This window comes from Stenella coeruleoalba, assembly GCF_951394435.1.
Source record: "Stenella coeruleoalba genome assembly, chromosome: 9".
In the NCBI taxonomy this organism is placed as follows: domain Eukaryota; kingdom Metazoa; phylum Chordata; class Mammalia; order Artiodactyla; family Delphinidae; genus Stenella; species Stenella coeruleoalba.
In genome coordinates, this window is record NC_137155.1 from 61,593,358 (window position 1) to 61,612,708 (window position 19,351).

Consider the following 19,351-nt stretch of genomic DNA (forward strand, 5'->3'; position numbering starts at 1 on the left):
TATAATGAAAACAGTAGAATTTGGGGGATAAAGTGAAAGGAGAAAATTATATTGGCAAAGAAGAGTGGGAGGCACTAAACTGTTCTGAGCACCTACTAAACTGTTTCTAAGGAAACTCTGGGCCCTGCCCTTCTACTGATAGGAGAGGCGAAGGTCTTCTATTCATAAGGTGTCCTGAGCTGTTCTTCAAAGATTATCAACCCTGCCTCCTGCCCAACTGTTTGTTAAAATTTATGATTCCCCTATAATTTGGTAGCACAGAAGAGTCATACCACAAAAATACCTGCCAGAGAGAAACAATTTCAAACCCACCTCTGCCCAAACTATTTAAAGCTCAACTTGGTTGGAAACTATACTTACTGATTATCTGAATAACATAGTGTTCCCTCATCATTTCTATTAGAGCTCCTCACTGGGGTGCCACCAGTGGGTTACCAATATGCTGAGATGTTTCATCCCCCCTATTTACATCCAGCTGTGAGCAGCTTCCTCTGTTTTCCCAAGCATGCTATACAAAAATCATTCTCTGTGTGTGTGTGTTCCACATAGAAAAAAACCACTGATCATTATTTCTCAAAGCCTAGACCACCTACATCATGGGGTGATTATTATATATGAAGATTTTCTATCCCAGATGTACAAGATCTTCTAAGATCATATTCTCTGGGGGGTAGATGGATTGGACGGGGGCTTAGGTATCTGCATTTTGACAAGCTGCAAAGTTGAATGGTGGCACACTAAAGTTTAAGAATTATTACTGTTGATCTTATGGAGTGCAAGTTTAGTGAGAGCAGCTTCGGACATGCTCTGTTTGAAACAGAAGTGTCTGGTAGGCAGAATCGAGGTAGAGATTTGGGAGTGAGCAGTACGCTGGTTGTATTTGAAGCCCTGGGAATGGGTGCAAATACACTGAGAGAGAAGATGGAACAAGAGGGAAGGAACCTTAGGACCGTAACCTGGAGAATATGAGCATTAAGGGAGGAGCTTTGGGACAGGTAGTCAGTAATAGATTCTGAGAAGGGCAGGCAGAGAGGCAGGAGAACCAGTTAGGCTGATACCTGGGAGGCAAGATTTAGTGACGTGAAGACTGATTTTTAAATTTCCATATTGTTTTGCAGCAAGTGGTTTGTTAGTATCCTTGGTGAGGGTGGATGAATGGACACAATGGTAACAAAATCTAGATTTGCAGAGAGTGAAGGAGCTAGAGGTGGGGAAAACTGAGTGTTTATGGCCCTTTAAAGGAAGAGCTGTGAAGGGAAGAAGGGAGAATGATGACTGGGGACAGTGTAGGGTAAAAAGAAATGGGAAAAATTCAGTGTGTAGCATAGAGGATATAATTGATAAAGCAGGGATCCAGAGAAGACAGTTGGAGGTGGGATCAAGTACGCAGATGGAAGGGTTAACTTTAAACAGGTTTGAGAATTTTTTTCACTGTGATAGAAGGTAAGAAGGTAAGAATGGACATAGATGAAGAGAGGTTTGCAGGTCAGTTTGGGAAGTTGAGACAATAATGCCAGTTGATTCCCTACTTTCTCTGAAGTGATCCGAGAGTGAAAGGATAGTATTAGGCATCTTGAAATTGCTTTAGGTGAAGCTTACTTGATTCATAGAAGAAGGATTCCTCATTAATCTTGAAAGAATCTGAATGGTTCAGCTTAGATTACATGCTAACATATAACCTGGAGGGAGTGTTTATTACAAGAATCAGAGTTAAAAACACATTATATAAGGCAGACTAGAAAATAGTTCTTATATTTATCTTTTAGCTTCTCAGCATTTATACCTTACATGGGGCAACTCTCCCTTGTACAACTGAACATACACATATTCTTACCCATCTGCCATGGGAGATAAGTGCATGCACCTGCTGCTTCAGAGGCTCCTTCAGGGAGCTCTGGCTCTTCAAATCTAGGATCTCTGGGTGTTACACCTTTCGTTTGTCATTTGGTCATGATCATGTTCCAATATTCTGCTTCCTCTAGAATAATTGGTACATACAATCCGTGTTCACAACCTAATATATAATAGTTGAGGAAAAGGAGAAGAGAATGAAAAACTCAAAAGTTAAGATGAAGGAGCAGGAAAAATTGTGTGGCAACTTGAAGAAGTCATGTTGGGAGCTACATCCTTTTGTTTTGCAACTGGTCACCTGGCTGTGGTCTAGGCCTCTTCATTCCTGGGGGATCTAGAACACTGATGCTTGCCTAAAGAGGATTATAGTAATTCCATTTACTACTGATCCAGACAGTACAGGAAGGGCCCATGGGGATCCCTGGGTTTCACTCATATTTCTTTCAGCCCCATTCAGCCTTTATGAGATGGTGAGGTAGTCCTGGTTCCTGCAGATTGGATTGTGGGCGTACATGTAAAGGTATACTCCTGCTCCTGTCAGGTGAAAGCCAATCATTTCTGTTGGTCTCTGTGCATTGGAAAGGAGAAAATGCATTACTAAGCTTTAGAACTGTACTCAAGCAGATGGGATGTATTAGTTGGCTCCAAGAAAAAATAATTTGTGGAATAACAGAAGAATTCAGAGTTACCATTTAAGTTATACTGATCAACTCTATAAGACCCATTAATTAGACTTTGATATCAGCAAATCTGGTTATTAAACAGGACTTTGATAGGAATGATCACATATTACAAAGTTAAGTGTTTTGGAATTAAATTTTGGAAACCACCCCAAATCAGGCTTAGGAGTGGTATTGATTTTGATTTTCTCCCTGTTGGAGAGATGGAGTTCCATTGGCTTCCATATAGTCCTTTCAATATAATATCCCTCACTCTGCATGTTAGAGAACCAAGTGGATACTCTACCGTTTTCCATGGAAATACATTTCCTTTAAGCTCTCAGATGCTGGGTGAGAAATCATAGGTTAGGAAGTTCATTTATCATGGGGTCTCCATAATTGGCAACAACAGTATCTTCCTGGGCTTCCAGAATTAGCAGTAATTTAGAGCCAATATTCAAGTGTTCTCATAAAGGTTGGGTATATACTTTTCCTCAGTACACTTGGATAAATGACTACTGGTCCAATAGGGAAGAATCTGAGGAAACTTCATATTAGGCATGGGTGGTGTTACAGCAGTCTATACATAACCTTGTCTTTGTTCAAGTGACTCAGTCTATAAATTGACTTAAGTATGGGGATCAGTGCTATGCCATGACTGTCTAATATGGTGGCTTGAGTTAGTCCTCTTTTCCATAGACCTGGATTACTTTTGGTTTTAGACTTCAGAAAAGGCCTTAATTTGATAAACACACTAGAGTACGTTGTTACAATTAAATACTACTCAATAATAAAAAGAAATGAATCACTGGGACAAAGGGCCTTAATGCGTTGCCTGTTTGTTCCATCCCTGGGGATCCCATATTAATTAATTATAGCTTGTAATCTGTGATAGTTAGACTGTTACCTGAGATCTGGTTACTATAATAGTCCCGCTGTCTATTTTAATAATCATACATACACATTTTAATTCTAGGGGTTCAATTGTCACCACGTGGACTTGGCCATCCTGGTTTCCTCTTACCCCTGAGGATAGGGCTTTGTTGAAGTTGAGTCCCATTCCTTCTGATCAATGTCTTTACTTTTATGCAAGAAACCTGGAGAGACTGTGAACTCGTTTGTCACTGCAATTGAAAACCTATAGAGTTAATCCCTGAACTAGATTCTTAGGGGTTAAGCCCCCTGCTAAAAGAGGTAAGAAATTCTGTAGGCTCCCAAAGACCCTGAGTTTTATTCTTTACCCTGAGATGAGAATTTTGAGATTTAAACCTATCATTCTCTGACTTTAAATTTTCCAGTGCCCTTAGAAAAAGCCATCTTGTGTATGGTTTGGCACTCCTCCTTCCTGTTCATTTGGCAGCAGCTGTTCAGTTCACTAGAGTGTCCCCTGCAATGGGCACAGTGTTCCAGATGCTTGGAGGTGTTAACTTGTTTAACTGTTCTGTCACTGTGTACAATGCTACATAAACCCACCTAGAATATGAACAGGAGTTTTAATGCTTTGTGCCCCAACTTAGCTCAACAACCAATTTCCAAATATCCCTGCAGGAATTGGTGTCTGTAGTTTATTCACTGGTGCTAATCTGTATATCAATTAACATCTTATTTTATTTTTTTGCCACAAAGTGACAGGAAACAATTATGATAAATGCAAATAAAAGAGAGATTGGAATGAGAGTGACATAGCTCTCCTGAATGCAGGAAGAGTTCATTTGGCCAAGCCTTAGTCAGAGATAGGAACCAGTATGTTTCCAGAGACCTTGTAGACCTCTGAGGCTGCCATCGGATCACCTAGCACCAGATTCATTTCTTTTTTTTAATTGAAGTATAGTTGATTTACAATGTTGTGTTAATTTCTGCTGTACAGCAAAGTGATTCAGCTATGTATATATGTATATATATGTGTGTATATATGTGTATGTATGTGTGTGTATATATATATATATATACATTCTTTTTCATATTCTTTTCCATTATGGTTTATCACAGGGTATTGAATACTGTTCCCTGTGCTATAGAGTAGGACCTTGTTGTTTATCCATTCTATATATAATAGTTTGCATCTGCTAGTCCTAAACTCCCAATTCACCCCTCCCCCATTCCTCCTCCCCCTTGGCAACCACAAGTCTGTTTGTTTTGTAAATACGTTCATTTGTGTCATATCTTATATTCCACATATCAGTGATATCATATGGTATTTGTCTTCACTTAGTATGATAATCTCTAGGTCCATCCATGTTGCTGCAGATGGCATTAATCCATTCTTTTTTACGGCTAAGTAGTAGTCCATTGTATATATGTACCACATCTTCTTTATCCATTCATCTGTTGATGAACATTTAGGTTGTTTCCTTGTCTTGGGTATTTTGAATAGTAGCACCAGATTCTTAATGACATGTGTGTCTCTATTCAGGATTGAAATTCCTAGGATAGTACCTCTCTCATAGGGTTATTATGAGGATTTAATGAGTTAGTATATATAAGCTACTTAGACCATTGCCTGGCACCTAATAAACTCTCAATAAATGTGTAGAACGCCTTCTTTTAAGCTGATAGAAAAGAAGTCAATGTATTCTACTAATCCAGGGATTTCAAACAACCCGAAGTATTAGTTTCCTAGGAATGCCATAACAAAGTACCACAAATTGGCTGGCATAAAACAACATATTTATTCTGTCACAGTTCTGGAGACTGGAAGTCCAAATCAAGGTGTTGGCAGGACTATGCTACCTCTGAAGCCTCCAGGATCCTTTTTGGCCTCTTTCAGTTTCTGATAGTGCCAGGCATTCTTTGGCTTGTAGATGTATCACTCCAATCTCCGCCTCCGAGGTCACATGATCATCTTCTCCTTGCTTGTCTCTATGTCTTCACATGGCATTCTCCTCTCCCCACTCCTGTCTCTGTTTTCTCTTCTTATAAGGATACTAATTGAGTCCTATCACTTACCTAATTGAGTGTGACCTCATCATAACTTGATTACATCTGCAAAGACCCTGTTTCCAAATAAAGTCACAGGTACTGGGGGGTTAGGACTTCAACATATATCTTTTTGGGGGACACAGTTCAACCCATAATACCTATCCTACCATTTCCTCCTTTTGTACCCAAGGCTAGAAATTGTAAATCAGAGCACTCTGTCTAATGAGGACTCAGTGTTTTTACACTGAGTTAATACGGTGTTTTCAACAGCCAAAACCAGGTGTAGAGTTGACACTCTATGGCGAAATCAGCTTACAACCTGATAATGGTCCTTTGTTAAAAGGGCGTGCTTTGACTGTGTTAAATTATGGCTACGACCCCAAATCAAGGCTTAAGAAAAATGTAATATGTTAGTACATTTGAATATTGGTGATGTAAAGCTATTTTTGAAAAGTTATGTGTTATTAAGATAAGTTCACTTTAATTACATATTCTATTGGCAGATTGGTTTTTGTATATGAAGCAAAACTGGATTCTTTTAATTTTTAGATTTTTCTTTTAGACAGTGGAAATTTTATTTCTAAAAAATTTTTGTTGCTAATGTTTTTTTCTTTCTATATCTTTAAAAAAAAATCTCTTTACAGATAAAGTGATTGTGGGTAGCTTTATGGGATACCTAAGGATCTTTAATCCTCATCCTGTAAAAACAGGAGATGGAGCTCAAGCTGAAGATTTGCTTCTAGAAGTGCATCTACGAGATCCAATACTGCAAGTGGAAGTAGGAAAGTTTGTTTCGTAAGTATAGCCCACCAATTCTGGTGTTTTATCTTAATACTTGGAGTATGTCAATCCCTTACTATGTCACTTTTGTGGATGCTTCAAAAAAAAAAAAGACTATCTATGAATTAAATATATTTCCTGTATATTGTCACCTAGGTGGTCCTCATGTACTGAACATTTTAAAATTTGGAAACCTGTACATTTAAGATAGAATAATTTAGGACTTTTTTATAGCAACAGACCTAAGATGCCTGATGTGTCAGAAGCTTAAAGGAAAAGAGATAAGCTTTTGAAAAATAACCAGACAAAGAAATAGAAAGTATTCACCACTTAAAGCACTAATTGTCCTTTTTTTTTTTTTTTTTTTTTTGCGGTATGTGGGCCTCTCACTGTTGTGGCCTCTCCCGTTGCGGAGCACAGGCTCTGGATGCACAGGCTCAGCAGCCATGTCTCACGGGCCTAGCCGCTCCACGGCATGTGGGATCTTCCTGGACCGGGGCACGAACCCATGTCCCCTGCATTGGCAGACGGACTCTCAACCACCAGGGAAGCCCCCAATTGTCCAGTTTTAAACAAACTGTTTAAAAAAATTAGACATCATAGCAGTTATGTGATTTGGTGCATAACTTTGAAGCTTTGAAACAAATTACTTATTTGGGGTAGAGAGGTCCTTAGTTTCTTAAAGGAAGACAGCTCACCCCACAAAGTAAGTCTTTGGTTCAAATTACGTTATTTTTAAACCTAATTTATTTTAGAACACTGTTTATTATTTTGCATTTTGTGTAATACATCTGCTTTTTATTTACTGATGATATTGCTGATTTTATCTTATTTTCATACATGAATTTTCTTAAAATTAAGCCTGTATTTCTTTTTTTTTTTTTTTTTTTTTTTTTTTTTGCGGTATGCGGGCCTCTCACTGTTGTGGCCTCTCCCGTTGCGGAGCACAGGCTCCGGACGCGCAGGCTCAGCGGCCATGGCTCACGGGCCCAGCCGCTCCGCAGAATGTGGGATCTTCCCAGACCGGGGCACGAACCCGTGTCCCCTGCATCGGCAGGCGGACTCTCAACCACTGCGCCACCAGGGAAGCCCAAGCCTGTATTTCTTAATCATTTATAAAAGTATCTATTGTGAAGTGTTATGTAGACAGAGGTGGCCTTGTTTTCCCGTACCTTCTCTTTTTGAGCGCCCTTTTGCTGTCTTAAGTCTGGGAGTGCCCTGAGCTCTGGATTTTGGCTCACTCCAGTTGCACATCGTGATTTGTTGGCCCCAGGTTCCACTTGTTCAGGGCCCTGACTCCTACTTGAAAAACCTGAAAGACTGCTCCTGAGCATTAACCCTCTTCTGGTAACACGATTCATTCTGATGGGAAGCTGCTTCGTGGATGCTATAGGCCAGGACATGAGATGGGACTTTTATGCCCTGTGACAGGCTGGATCAGGATTTTATGATTGACATGGCTGGTATATATCTACTCCATCTAAAAGCTGATGATGATTAGGTGCCCACTGTGTACCTAGCACATATTAAACATGATGGATTTATAAAGTAAGGAGACAAAAGAATTCTTGCCTCTAAAACGCATTTTTACCTTTTCATTTTTTAAAAAGTGGAATGCTGTCACAATCATTCTACACAGTAGTGTGGCTTTCACCTATGCGATCACTTGTTGGAAGGGAGGAGGTGAACATTAATGATACTGTACTAGTATTAATTGACTAGTACTATCTCATTAATCTTATCTGTAAGATGTGATCTGCCTTTAGAGATAAGGAAACTGGCTAGAGCTCAGAGCTTTAGGTTACACAGCCAGCATTCAGGCCCAGGTCTGTCTGACTCCATTATTTACTGTCTTTCCATGACATCATGTCCTTTTGCTGTGCATGATGGAAAAATTGTTTTGAGTATTACAGGGTACATATAAAAATCTTTGAAGGCGGTCTTGATTATGTGATAGTTGTGTATATTTTCATTTTCTGGTAGTAGAGTGAGTTGGTGAGTATATATTCACTGTAACAATGTTTTGCAGGTATTATCTAATATAATTCTTGTTTTATAAATGAGAAACTCACACTCTGAAAGATTAAATGATCACAGAAATATCAAAGTGCCGAGACAAGATCCCAATCCGGGTCTTCAGACTTCAATTATAGTTCTTTCAGTTTAGAACAGAGTTTGCATCAGGGGTCGAACATCTGAGGCCTGCTTTCAGATTAGTTTTAAATTTAAACGAATTGCCAACATTTAGGAACGAGAAATTTTCACATAAAATCCCTGCATTCTGGCTTTTCTTGAAAAAGAATGTGGAGATCTGGCCACAAGCCCAGAGCTGAGTAGTCGTTGCCTCCTTTAGTCTGGCCCTAGTCTCCAATTGATCACAGCCATTTACACCCTTTATTCACTTATATCTTCTGACTTGACCCTTGAAGACTTTGAATTTGGGATTTCTAGATTGTGCCTTGTCTCTGGAAACCACTTGATAGGGGCTGGAGTGTAGTGGTGACAGTGGCTGTTTATTTCTATTGGAGATTTAGACCAAACTGAAATATTTTCAATACCTTTAGTATAACTTCAGACCTCCATGTGATATATGCCTTTTGCCATTCTGTAGTGCTTTATACTTTACAAGGTGCTTTCACATGATTTTTATTTCATTTAATTTAAACCTCTTATTTTCCAAAAGGGGAAATAGGCTTAGAGAGTGTAAGTGACTTGCTCAAGCCAGGACCAGAGCGTGGGCCTCCCCCTCCACACACACCCTGTGGCTTGCGGGATCTTAGTTCCCTAACCAGGGATCGTACCCACACCCACTGCAGTGGAAACACGAAGTCTTAACCACTGAACTGCCAGGGAAGTCCCACGTGGATCTCCTTATTGTGGGAGAGCACTCCTGAAGACGCCTCTGATATGACTTTTGCTGGGAGACTCCCTTGGCTTCAGTGTGAAGGCAGCTCCTTGAGGCAGAGTCCTTGGGCCTCTGATATTGCCAAACTGGTTGCTTGTTGTTCAATTTATTTTTTAGCTTTGAATGTTATCTAGTGAATTATTTAGTTCACTCATGATAGGTTATGGTTAAAATCTCATTTTAAAATCATTTTGTCATTTTTTGGGTTACATCTGAAGCTAGTATTTAAACTTTTAAAACTTTCCCTGTTTTTCAGAGGTACTGAAATGCTTCATTTGGCTGTGTTGCATTCTAGGAAACTGTGTGTCTACTCTGTCTCAGGTAAGAAACATTTTTTTCTAATGTAGAATTTGTACTAAAATCTGGACTTCTTAATATTATGTAAGAATAGTTAATATTGACTCAGTTGAAGGTTTTCTTATCTCGGTTAGCATTTTCCCATTGTTCATTTATTCTTTCAGGTACAAAGGCTATTACATTTTCTTGGTCTGCTATTTCCATGCATACTTAAATTTCTATCACTGTAGAGGGTTCCTTGGAATCTCCTTCCTCTGAGGAATTGTGTGCAGGATTGCCTATGACTAATAGAGGCCAATTCTGGGTACTTAGGACACTTGAGTCTTAAGAAATGTTCAACAGCAACAGCAAAATTCATTACATGCTGAGTCATGGTGGTTTAAAGTACATTTTCTTTGGTGAACCTCAAGTATTTCCCTTTACAGTTCCAATTTCTTGGCTTTTGGCTGTCTTTACTCAACCAGACCTTAAGGCATTTATTTGAGACTTAATTAGGTTTCATTCCCTGACATGGTACTGTGGGTACAAGTATGAAAGTTAATTGCGTTTTGGTTTCAGCATTTTGGCCCTTATTAAATATGAAAAGGTAACTTACAAATTTTGTTTCAGTTATTAGATAAATTTTAGTCCAAGTTGACAGTTATTTTTATGACGTGCAATATGGGGGAATCTTTTAACGGATACAATAAAGCTGAGTGTCTGTGGACCTATTGCTTATACAAAAGATACTCTTGGAATTTGCTGTAAATATTAGCTTCTAGGATTTGGATTTCTCACACTCATTTTCTTGATTTGGGCTTTCTCTGTATTTTGCTTTCAATTTGAGTCATGATTCATATTTACTGTCACTGAGCTGGATATATTTTTTTTAAATAAATTTATTTATTTTATTTTTGGCTGCTTTGGTCTTCGTTGCTGTGTGTGGGCTTTCTCCAGTTGTGGTGCGCGGGGTCTGCTCTTTGTTGCGGTGCGTGGATTCCCATTGTGGTGGCTTCTCTTGTTGCGGAGCACAGGCTCTATGCAGGGGCTTCAGTAGTTGTGGTGCGTGGGCTCAGTAGTTGTGGCTTGCGGGCTCTAGCGCGCAGGCTCAGTAGTTGTGGTGCACGAGCTTAGTTGCCCTGTAGCATGTGGGATCCTCCCCGACCAGGGCTCGAACCCATGTCCCCTGCATTGGCAGGCGGATTCCCAACCACTGCACCACCAGGGAAGTTCCAGAGTGGATATTCTTAGGCCATCTCTTTTTGGGGCAAAGATCTATTAGATTTTGAAGGCAGCCTTGATATATGGTGTGTGGTAGGCATACTTGTTGAATGAATGAATGAACTTATTTCTAGGTAATGCTGAGGCAATTGGTAGTGGCTATTTATTACTCTCTGTATGTTATTTTCTTCTTTCTTCTTTTCCTTCCCTGTTACCACTATCATTTTCTTTTCCATTTCCACTCTATATCAGAGGCCTGGTAAAGTACCTCTTACTGTCATTGCTAAATACTCTTATTGGTTTCATGGTAAAAGATGTTGTTCCTCCTAGTGGTAGGGCAGATATTTAGTGTTCCAGAGTAAATGGAGAAGGTATGATATAGGCTACTTTATTGCAGGCATCTAGTTGTTCCTCTGTTTTCCATCATAAGCCTGTTAACTTCGAGTGATATTTTATTAACAGGTATGGAGGAGGAGAACTTGCCCACAGTAACTCTTGAATACTGCTTGGGGTACTGGTCCCTTCTAGAGGCTCCATGGGGGCTCTAAGAGGGCAGGAGAGGGACACATCCTAAAATCTAGAAATTAGGTTAGACTCTTGGCCTTCTCTGGTCCCGTTTGAATGATGGCTCAGAAAGCCAGAAGTCTATAGAGCTCCACTGGGGTGTAGGGCATAGGCTAGGGATGAAACGTGTGTTTATCAAAAAAGGCTAGTGAAAGAAACTGGCATGTTTGGTCACAACTTGTTTATGGGACATTGGTATCGTCCTTCAACTTAGTGTTGAAAATGAAAGTTATTTGTCACAGGAATGGCGATTTTATTGCTCTTTTATTCTTTCTATTCATTTACAAGCTTTGTATTCTCTGGGGATGAGGAGTTGTCCAAACTACATTCCCTTACACTCCACCTCATTTTCCTTCTCTGTCTCTCATTTCTTCAGCTTCCTATGATATTCGTAGCCTGACAATTCGTATATTTTTCCTGGCTTGGCTTAAATTGAGAAGCAGAGAAGTTAATGTTTTTGTTCTCTTGAATATGTTTCTTGAGGTACCAGACTGAACTTTTACCTAGCTTTTACTATAACAGGGGAAGCATAAACACTTTCTAGTTTAAGTGAAACCACTGGTGTCAGCAGATGAAAAGTGTTAGCTGAACTTGACATCCTTAACCCTGACTGCCCCCTCCCCAAATGTTTTTTGTTTTCTTTTATGCGCTAAAGTGTTCCTAAAAAATATTTGAGGCAAATTAGAGGAGACCTCCGGGATATAGCAAACAACTCTTAATAATCAGAGACTAGTGTGCTGACGTTTTTTTTTTGGGGGGGGTGATATGTCATTAAATGCAGGCTTAATATAGAGAAACAGCAGGGTCTTGCTGACCTGAACTTAGCCCATCTTATCATACTCTGGTAAAGGAAAAGCATCACATGGCATCTCAAATTCCTTCCTGATGGGCCTCAGTTTCTGAGTAAATGGTTACAGATGTGTGAGCTTAAGCCATACTGATTATGTTCTTTTAAATATTCTTTTCCAAAAATTTTGTACTTACTAAGCATTTGACATATTTATAGAATTTTAATATTTGCCGTGAGAGGGCAAAAAGATGTCTCTTTACTTTTGACAGGGTTATATAATCTAATTTGGTTATTTAATACAATGAACCTTTTAACTTACTCTGTAATGGCTTTTATTTCATTTAACATCATTAGATTTCTCAGCAGTTATGTAAAATTACACCAAAACCTGTGTTCAAGGTGACCTTTGATTGTCCAGAGAATTATTTTGTTTAAATTACATCTTGTTTAAATAAGACCATCAGCATAAATGTTCTAATATCCATTTACTTTCTAATTGATGAAACTTTATATTAACTTTAGCTATATATAGACTATTATTATAGATATACATTTACTGTATTCAGTCTGTATATTCAAGGACAAAACCTTTGTAAGTAATTTTAATCTTATGTCATCAATGCTTCTGTAGAAAACAAGTTATCAGAATTTTTAGATTTTCAGGTACTACCTTTATTCCAAGTTAGTATTGAAGGAAGATAAATTGTCTTTTGTTCTCCATAGGTGCACTATTACATTTTAAAGTGCTATCACCTGAAATTTAAAAACTTACCAATGCATTTGCAGCTTTTTCAAGACATAAATTCTAATGTCATTTCATGGAAGTGTGTTTAAATATTGACTGCTGACCCTTGTGTTCACTGACCTTTTGGCTAGCAGGCATGCATAAGTGCATTCCTTACTCGGAGGGGTCCATCTGGTTTTAGGTGCAGAATGAAATTTGGAATTTCAGTAGGGACAAACCAAAAGTTTCTTGGATTTTTTTTTTTTTTTCTGGTTTCTTAGAGGCTAGAACTGTCCTTAGGTCAATGCTGTGAGTTATGTTTTTAGTTTTTTTTTTTGCTTTTGCCCGTGTGGCTGGTATGGTTGTGATTACCACCAGTTTCTCTGGACCTTACTGATTTTACTACCATTTAGGTTCCAGAAAGCTTTCATCTCCTATCAGGGTTAGCTGGCAAATTTGAGTCTTTCTCTTTGTTTTTTTACTCTATTGGTATGTTAGTATTTTGGTCGTTAGCATTTTCAGGGGCATAGATCTGAGTAGAAGTGGTTGTCCTCCAAGAAATCCTTGCCTGTTAGTTTTTCTCTTTCAACCCTCCACCTTCCAAATGAGGAAGAGAAAGCCAGGGAGAGAAAGGTGGAGGTGAAAATAACATATATATATTATACTGAAGTATAGTTTATTTACAATGTTGTGTTAATTTCTGCTGTACAGCAAAGTGATTCAGTTATCCATATTTATATATATACACACACATTCTTTTTTATATTCTTTTCCATTATGGTTTATCACAGGATATTGAATATAGTTCCCTGTGCTATGCAGTAGGACCTTGTTGTTTATCCATTCTATATATAAAAGTTTGCATCTGCTAACCCCAAACTCCCAATTCATCCCTCCCCAGGAAATAACATATTTTTGATGCTGCTTTTTTTTTTTTTAATTTTGGAAATTGTCATTGGCTTACTAGGTTCCCTGAAAGTTGTTAAATGATGGACAACCAGGTACCAGTATATATAGTGATGGCTCTGAAGACCTAGTTTGAGTACTGTGTCCTTTATCAGCTATGTGATTTTGGGGGAAATTTATTGAATTTTTTTTAAATTTAAGGTGCCTCAGTTGTAAAGTGGAAGTAGAAATACTTCTGTTCTTACAACCTCCATGTACATTGGTGAATCCCTCTGGACAAAAAACAAACAAATAAATGCACATGTATAAATATGTATATACATACATACATACAAACATATATTTAGATTTTTAAAAAATAAATTTATTTATTTATTATTATTATTTTTATTTTTGGCTGTTTTGGGACTTTGTTACTGCGTGCAGGCTTTCTTCAGTAGTTGTGGCACATGGGCTCAGTAGTTGTGGCTTGTGGGCTCTAGAGCACAGGCTCAGTAGTTGTGGCACACAGGCTTCGTTGTTCCACGGCATGTGGGATCTTCCCAGGCCAGGGCTCGAACCTGTGTCCCTTGCATTGGCAGGCAGATTCTTAACCACTGTGCCACCAGGGAAGCCCCTATATTTAGATTGTTTTAATCATCTAATATTATGCAGTTTGGGACTATTTCATTTGCTTTGTGATATTTTAAGTTTTTCTTTTAACTTTTGCATTTTTGAATGAATGACAAAGATGCTTCTTAATGGAAAATGTTACATTTGGAATCATTTTTCTTTTTAACACCTCTTTTAATCATAATGTTCTTGCCTGATCACTAGGATATAGCTCTAACTGTATATACTCTAGAAAGCCTAACAACTAGAGAGTAAAATGCAGATAAATAATCTTTTCTCGTTTGGAATGAACTACAAAGTGATTGTAGCACATATGATCTATTAAATGCAGGGAAAGTATTTTTCTTTGTTTTGAAGGAGATTCTTCTTGGCAGACTTCAAAGAAAACATATTGTCCTATTTACTTGCTGAGAGAAACTTTAGATCTCTCTATTAAATTAGAACATAATGTATTAGGGGCTTGAATATTTTGAGAGTTGGGACAGAAAATTGAATCGCTTGAAAGTGTGGGGAATTTTTTTCTTAGACACTTTGATTCATGTCTTTGGTCTATCATTGTTATAAATGCAGGGAACTTAACCTCATTTATTTCAGAACTGAAATTGGAGGATTTTGTTGTTATTTAAATAATTACACTTTACTTAGACATAATGGACATAGATAACAATGTCACCCAGGGTAGTATTTCATCTATTGGTATAATCTAGCTGAGACTTAAATTGTTTTAACTGTGCTGGCATTCTGTGTCATCAGTATGCTAACTGTTCATAATACATATGTTTTAGTGCTTTGCCATTTTAAATTTCACTGAAATTGAATTACTTGGAATTGGTAAGAGGATGAGAAGATATTAATATTTTTTAATGTAAACAAATACAAAGCAGTCTTTTTATTTATTTCTTTTTAGGAAGCTTGGGTAATGTGGAACATGGGACCCAATATCAGATCAAATTGATGTATGAACATAATCTTCAGAGAACAGCCTGCAATATGACTTATGGATCATTTGGTGGTGTAAAAGGTAATTTGCATTTAATCATGAGTGTGCTATTGTAAGGACCAGAATATTTGGCCATATAAAAATGGAGAATTATATGGTATGAATCTTAGAGAGAGTTAAACATATTTTATTGAAACCTTTATATTCAAATACTTGGGCAAAGTAATAAAAAAAGAAAACTTTAAACATTGAATGAGTTTGATTTTCATATAACCAGCACTTTTATGTGGTCTACAGAGACATTTCTAAAACTGTCTTTCCATTTTGTCTTTTATACATGAGCTGACTGAAATTGAGCTTTTCTGTGGTGGAACTGTGTGCCTGCCTCTCTCAGTGGAAGAAGGGGTTGATCTCTTCATTGATGGGGGTCCCAGCTCTACTTAGACAGGGTGAAGCTGTAGACCCGTCTCCACCTAATCCACCTCCAGGGCCACTGTACAGGGTCGTGCGGATTGTTTCTAAACCAGGGCACCTGGACCAGGGGCATGTGGAGACTGAAGTGCAGACCTGATCCTGCTCATCAAGCCATGTGCTCTGGCCTGGAATAAACATCCCCAGAGGAAGGGTGCCTCTCCTAAATTTCACAAAGGCATTACCTTTACGAAGTACTGGCCCGGTGATGCTGGGTTTCTCCCACCCTGGTGGTATCTCTTTCTAATTAGCATAAGGTCTACCACCCTAGTTCCAGAGCTTCTGAGTTACCAGGGCTTGGTGCTTGCTTGGTGTTGCTTGTGGTGTGAGAGAATAATTTACAATCCAACTCCTCTCGCTTCACTGTGACAGGACGATAGAGGAGATGCTGGTGTTGAAATGAGGATAGGAAGCCAGGTGTCGACACCTGTGTGATTGTGTGTGTGTGTGTGGCACCTGATGAACAAGTAACTAGGGATTTTATAATATAGCTCTCTTTGGGCTCAAGTTTTTATGAGTTTATTGTTTAACTGTTGTGTTAATAAAAAGTAGGCTACCTATGTTAGATTTTGCTTTAGTGACACAAAAAATGTATTTTGGAAGCATCCTTCATTCATGTGAACTCACTCTTTTCGTATATAGAGGTAAAGGCAAGAATATTTTGGGTGGTAATGTACAAATAAATGTTTTGTGTAATTAAAGTGATATGAGACAAAACACTTGGCTGGATTGCAGTATTGCTTACCTTGAGTAACAGGAATGTTTGGATTATTTGAAGAATATGGGAGATGTCTAGAGTTAGATGAAGAGAGGAGAGAAAAAGCTAAAATTTGATGAGAGGCTAACTTCTGTGAGGTGTCCCCTCCGAACTTCAGCTGTTAGAACTGATTTCCACTGTTCTTTAAAAAAATGTCTGATATGATCGGGGGACCTAGGTCTCCCCTGTTTAATTAACTGTTTTCAATGTTCTTTCCCCTACTAAATCCCCAAAAGAAAAATGGCTAAATTCTATACATCTGGAGTAAAAAAAGTTATTATATGAGGAAAAAGTGCTTTGGCTAAATGAAAGTAAGTTTTTATTTTTTGGTACCATCAAGACATTTATTTATTTTAAAATTTATTTATTTTTTATTTTATTTATTTTTGGCTGTGTTGGGTCTTTGTTGCTGTGCGCAGGCTTTCTCTTGTTGCGGCGAGCGGGGGCCACTCTTTGCGGCGGTACGCAGGCTTTTCATTGCAGTGGCCTCTCCTGCTGTGGAGCACGGGCTCTAGGCATGCGGGCTTCAGCAGTTGTGGCTCGCGGGCTCAGTAGCTGTGGCGCACGGGCTTTGTTGCTCCGAGGCATGTGGGATCTTCCTGGACCAGGGCTCGATCCTCTGTCCCCTGCATTAGCAGGCAGATTCCCAACCACTGTGCCACCAGGGAAGCCCTATTTTTAACAAGACAATTCGTTAGATCACATGTCAAATGTTATCTTACATTGATTGCACTGTACTTTTAGTTTTATTACCAGATCAAGTTAACCCAATTAAAATAAAGTTTTAAATAAATTAAATAAAAAAGAAATTCCTTGCTTTTGTGTGATATTTTTGCTATATTCAGTAATGGACTTTCAAAGTAATTAGAGTTGCTACTAGTTTTGAAAAGAATAGGTAACTTTGTACTTGTATATCTTCTCTTAGTTCCTACATTATGCCTTACATTTAAAAAGTACCTTTTGAAAAAGCAAGAGGCTATTATAACATATCTTACTTTACTATGGTTAAGCATGATATTTCCCAATTTGAAACAGAGAGATATACGAGTAGCAGAAGCAATTATTCTGTTTCATGGGTTTGAGACACTTGCATAATATCACTGAGGTATCTAAAAGGAAACATGAAAAAGTAATGGGGTGGTAAGGTAGTAAAAATTAGCCTTTTTGGGGGATTGGCACGGGGAATGGGGAGTTACTGCTAATGGTTACAAGGTTTCTTTTTGGGATGATGAAAATGAACTCAAATTAGATTATGGTGATAGTTGCACAGCTCTATAAATACACTGAAAACTACTGAGTTGTATACTTTTAAGGGGTGGTAAGTAAATTATATCTTAATTGTAATACTGTTAGAAATTATCCGTGGGATAAAACTTGCTGCTAGAGAGGTGATAGTGCAGTCTGTACATCCTAGATGGCTTGTGGCCATGTAAAATTTTACAGTACTCTTATAAAGCAGGTTGGCTGTTAAGAACTGTGAAAATGTTCCTGAATGCTGATATGTGGTTTACGGGAATGTATATAAGGAAGTGATCCAAAATGTGAAAAAGTCATATCAAATTGCCATATATTTAATTATTTCCTTTCTCTTTGTCCTCCCTTCCTTCCTTTTGTTTATACATGTATTTATTTGCAATATAGAAAAATTAGAAGTGATCTAAATGAGTAACAGAGGAGAATGATTAAATAAGTTTTGATGCATAGATTCAGTGGGTTATTATGAAGCTGTTGAGATTGTTTGGTTTACTGAAATGAACGTCTTTGAATATAAATCTTTGCCCATGTTTCTTATTATTTTCCTAGGATAGAATGTAGAAGTGGAGTTATTGAGTCAGAAGGGTACAAAATACTTTTTTCTCAAAAAAGCACTCCTGCAAACTATATAAATATATAAATATATTGTAAAAAGTACAGAACTTAGGAAAAAGAAAGTAGAAGCTACCCCAAGAAATGCACATTTCAAAAGAAAGCCTATTTTGTAAACCTGATGCTGCTACTGTGTGTCTGATGTGCACCTTTACAGGAGAGAGAGCGGGTCAGTCTTTTAATCTGAAAACTTCCCTAGGCTTGATCACTTGATCTGAGTTTTTTTTTTTTAATCTGAGTTTAAAAAAGGAAATTGAAAAATTTTTGTCTTCTACCTTCCTCTGTATTTAAGATGTCTTCTTGTGGAATTATTAAGTTGGGTAATCGTGTCAGTAGTCCTCAAGAAAGGAATTAAGCAAAAAGAAAACCTAGCAGCATTTTAAACAAATGTGTTTAAAGTACTGATAGACAAAGGGAGTTTATTTGGTATGTGTATCAGAATGAACTACCACTAGATGGCAGTCCTCTACAACTTTGGGCTTTAGTTGGGTCTCCCTTTGAATACAGAGGTATGGTAAAAAATCACTAACGGAGGAATTTTTATCCCAAATAATACTTTGCCTTTTACTAAAAATAAATGTAACTTCAGAAGAGCAATGGAGTGGTTCTTAAAAAATTAATTATTATAGGTAATATCTCAGAATATAATGTAAAAATGCTTTCTAGCTGTTCTTTTCAAATTTTAATTTGCATCCAAATCGTAAAGGGATCATGATAAAATTGTAGGTTCTGGCTCTGTAAGTCTGGAATTGGACCTGAGAGTTTGAATTTCTGACAGTCTCCCAACCGATGCCAAGTTGCAGAGATCTAGAGCTTTGCTGCCACCCTGCATCTACTGAGTGCTTGTTCTGTACCAGGCACTGTCCTAAGGGCTTTATAGGTTGAGTAACTTAAGATATACTTAGTAAATGGTAGAGGAGGGATTCCAACCCAGGCTCTCTGCTTCTAGAATCTTATGGCGTTAACCATACTATACTGGGCTATCTAGGCTATGAGTAAATTTGCTTTCTCCCTGATTCAGGAAAAAAACTTTCCAATCAGAAAGATGTGTACTTGGTTTGGCTAAAGATGGTGCATAACTTTGGTTCTGCACAGATTATGGAAAACATG

The 19,351-nt window shown here is 38.0% G+C and overlaps 1 protein-coding gene across 5 annotated transcripts in view; it reads left to right on the forward strand.

Moving 5' to 3' along the window:
* Nucleotides 1-19,351, forward strand: part of BBS9 (Bardet-Biedl syndrome 9) — a 614,322-nt gene that overhangs the window by 6,980 nt on the left and 587,991 nt on the right. For all 5 annotated transcript variants that reach the window (XR_013829928.1, XR_013829929.1, XR_013829930.1 and 2 more), the window contains 3 exons: nt 6,074-6,224; nt 9,371-9,435; nt 15,115-15,228. Coding sequence is in view for 1 of the 5 variants with exons in the window: in XM_079932453.1 (XP_079788579.1) it covers nt 6,074-6,224; nt 9,371-9,435; nt 15,115-15,228 (330 nt within the window). In the remaining 4 variants the exon portion in view is untranslated. The remainder of the gene's footprint in view (nt 1-6,073; nt 6,225-9,370; nt 9,436-15,114; nt 15,229-19,351) is intronic.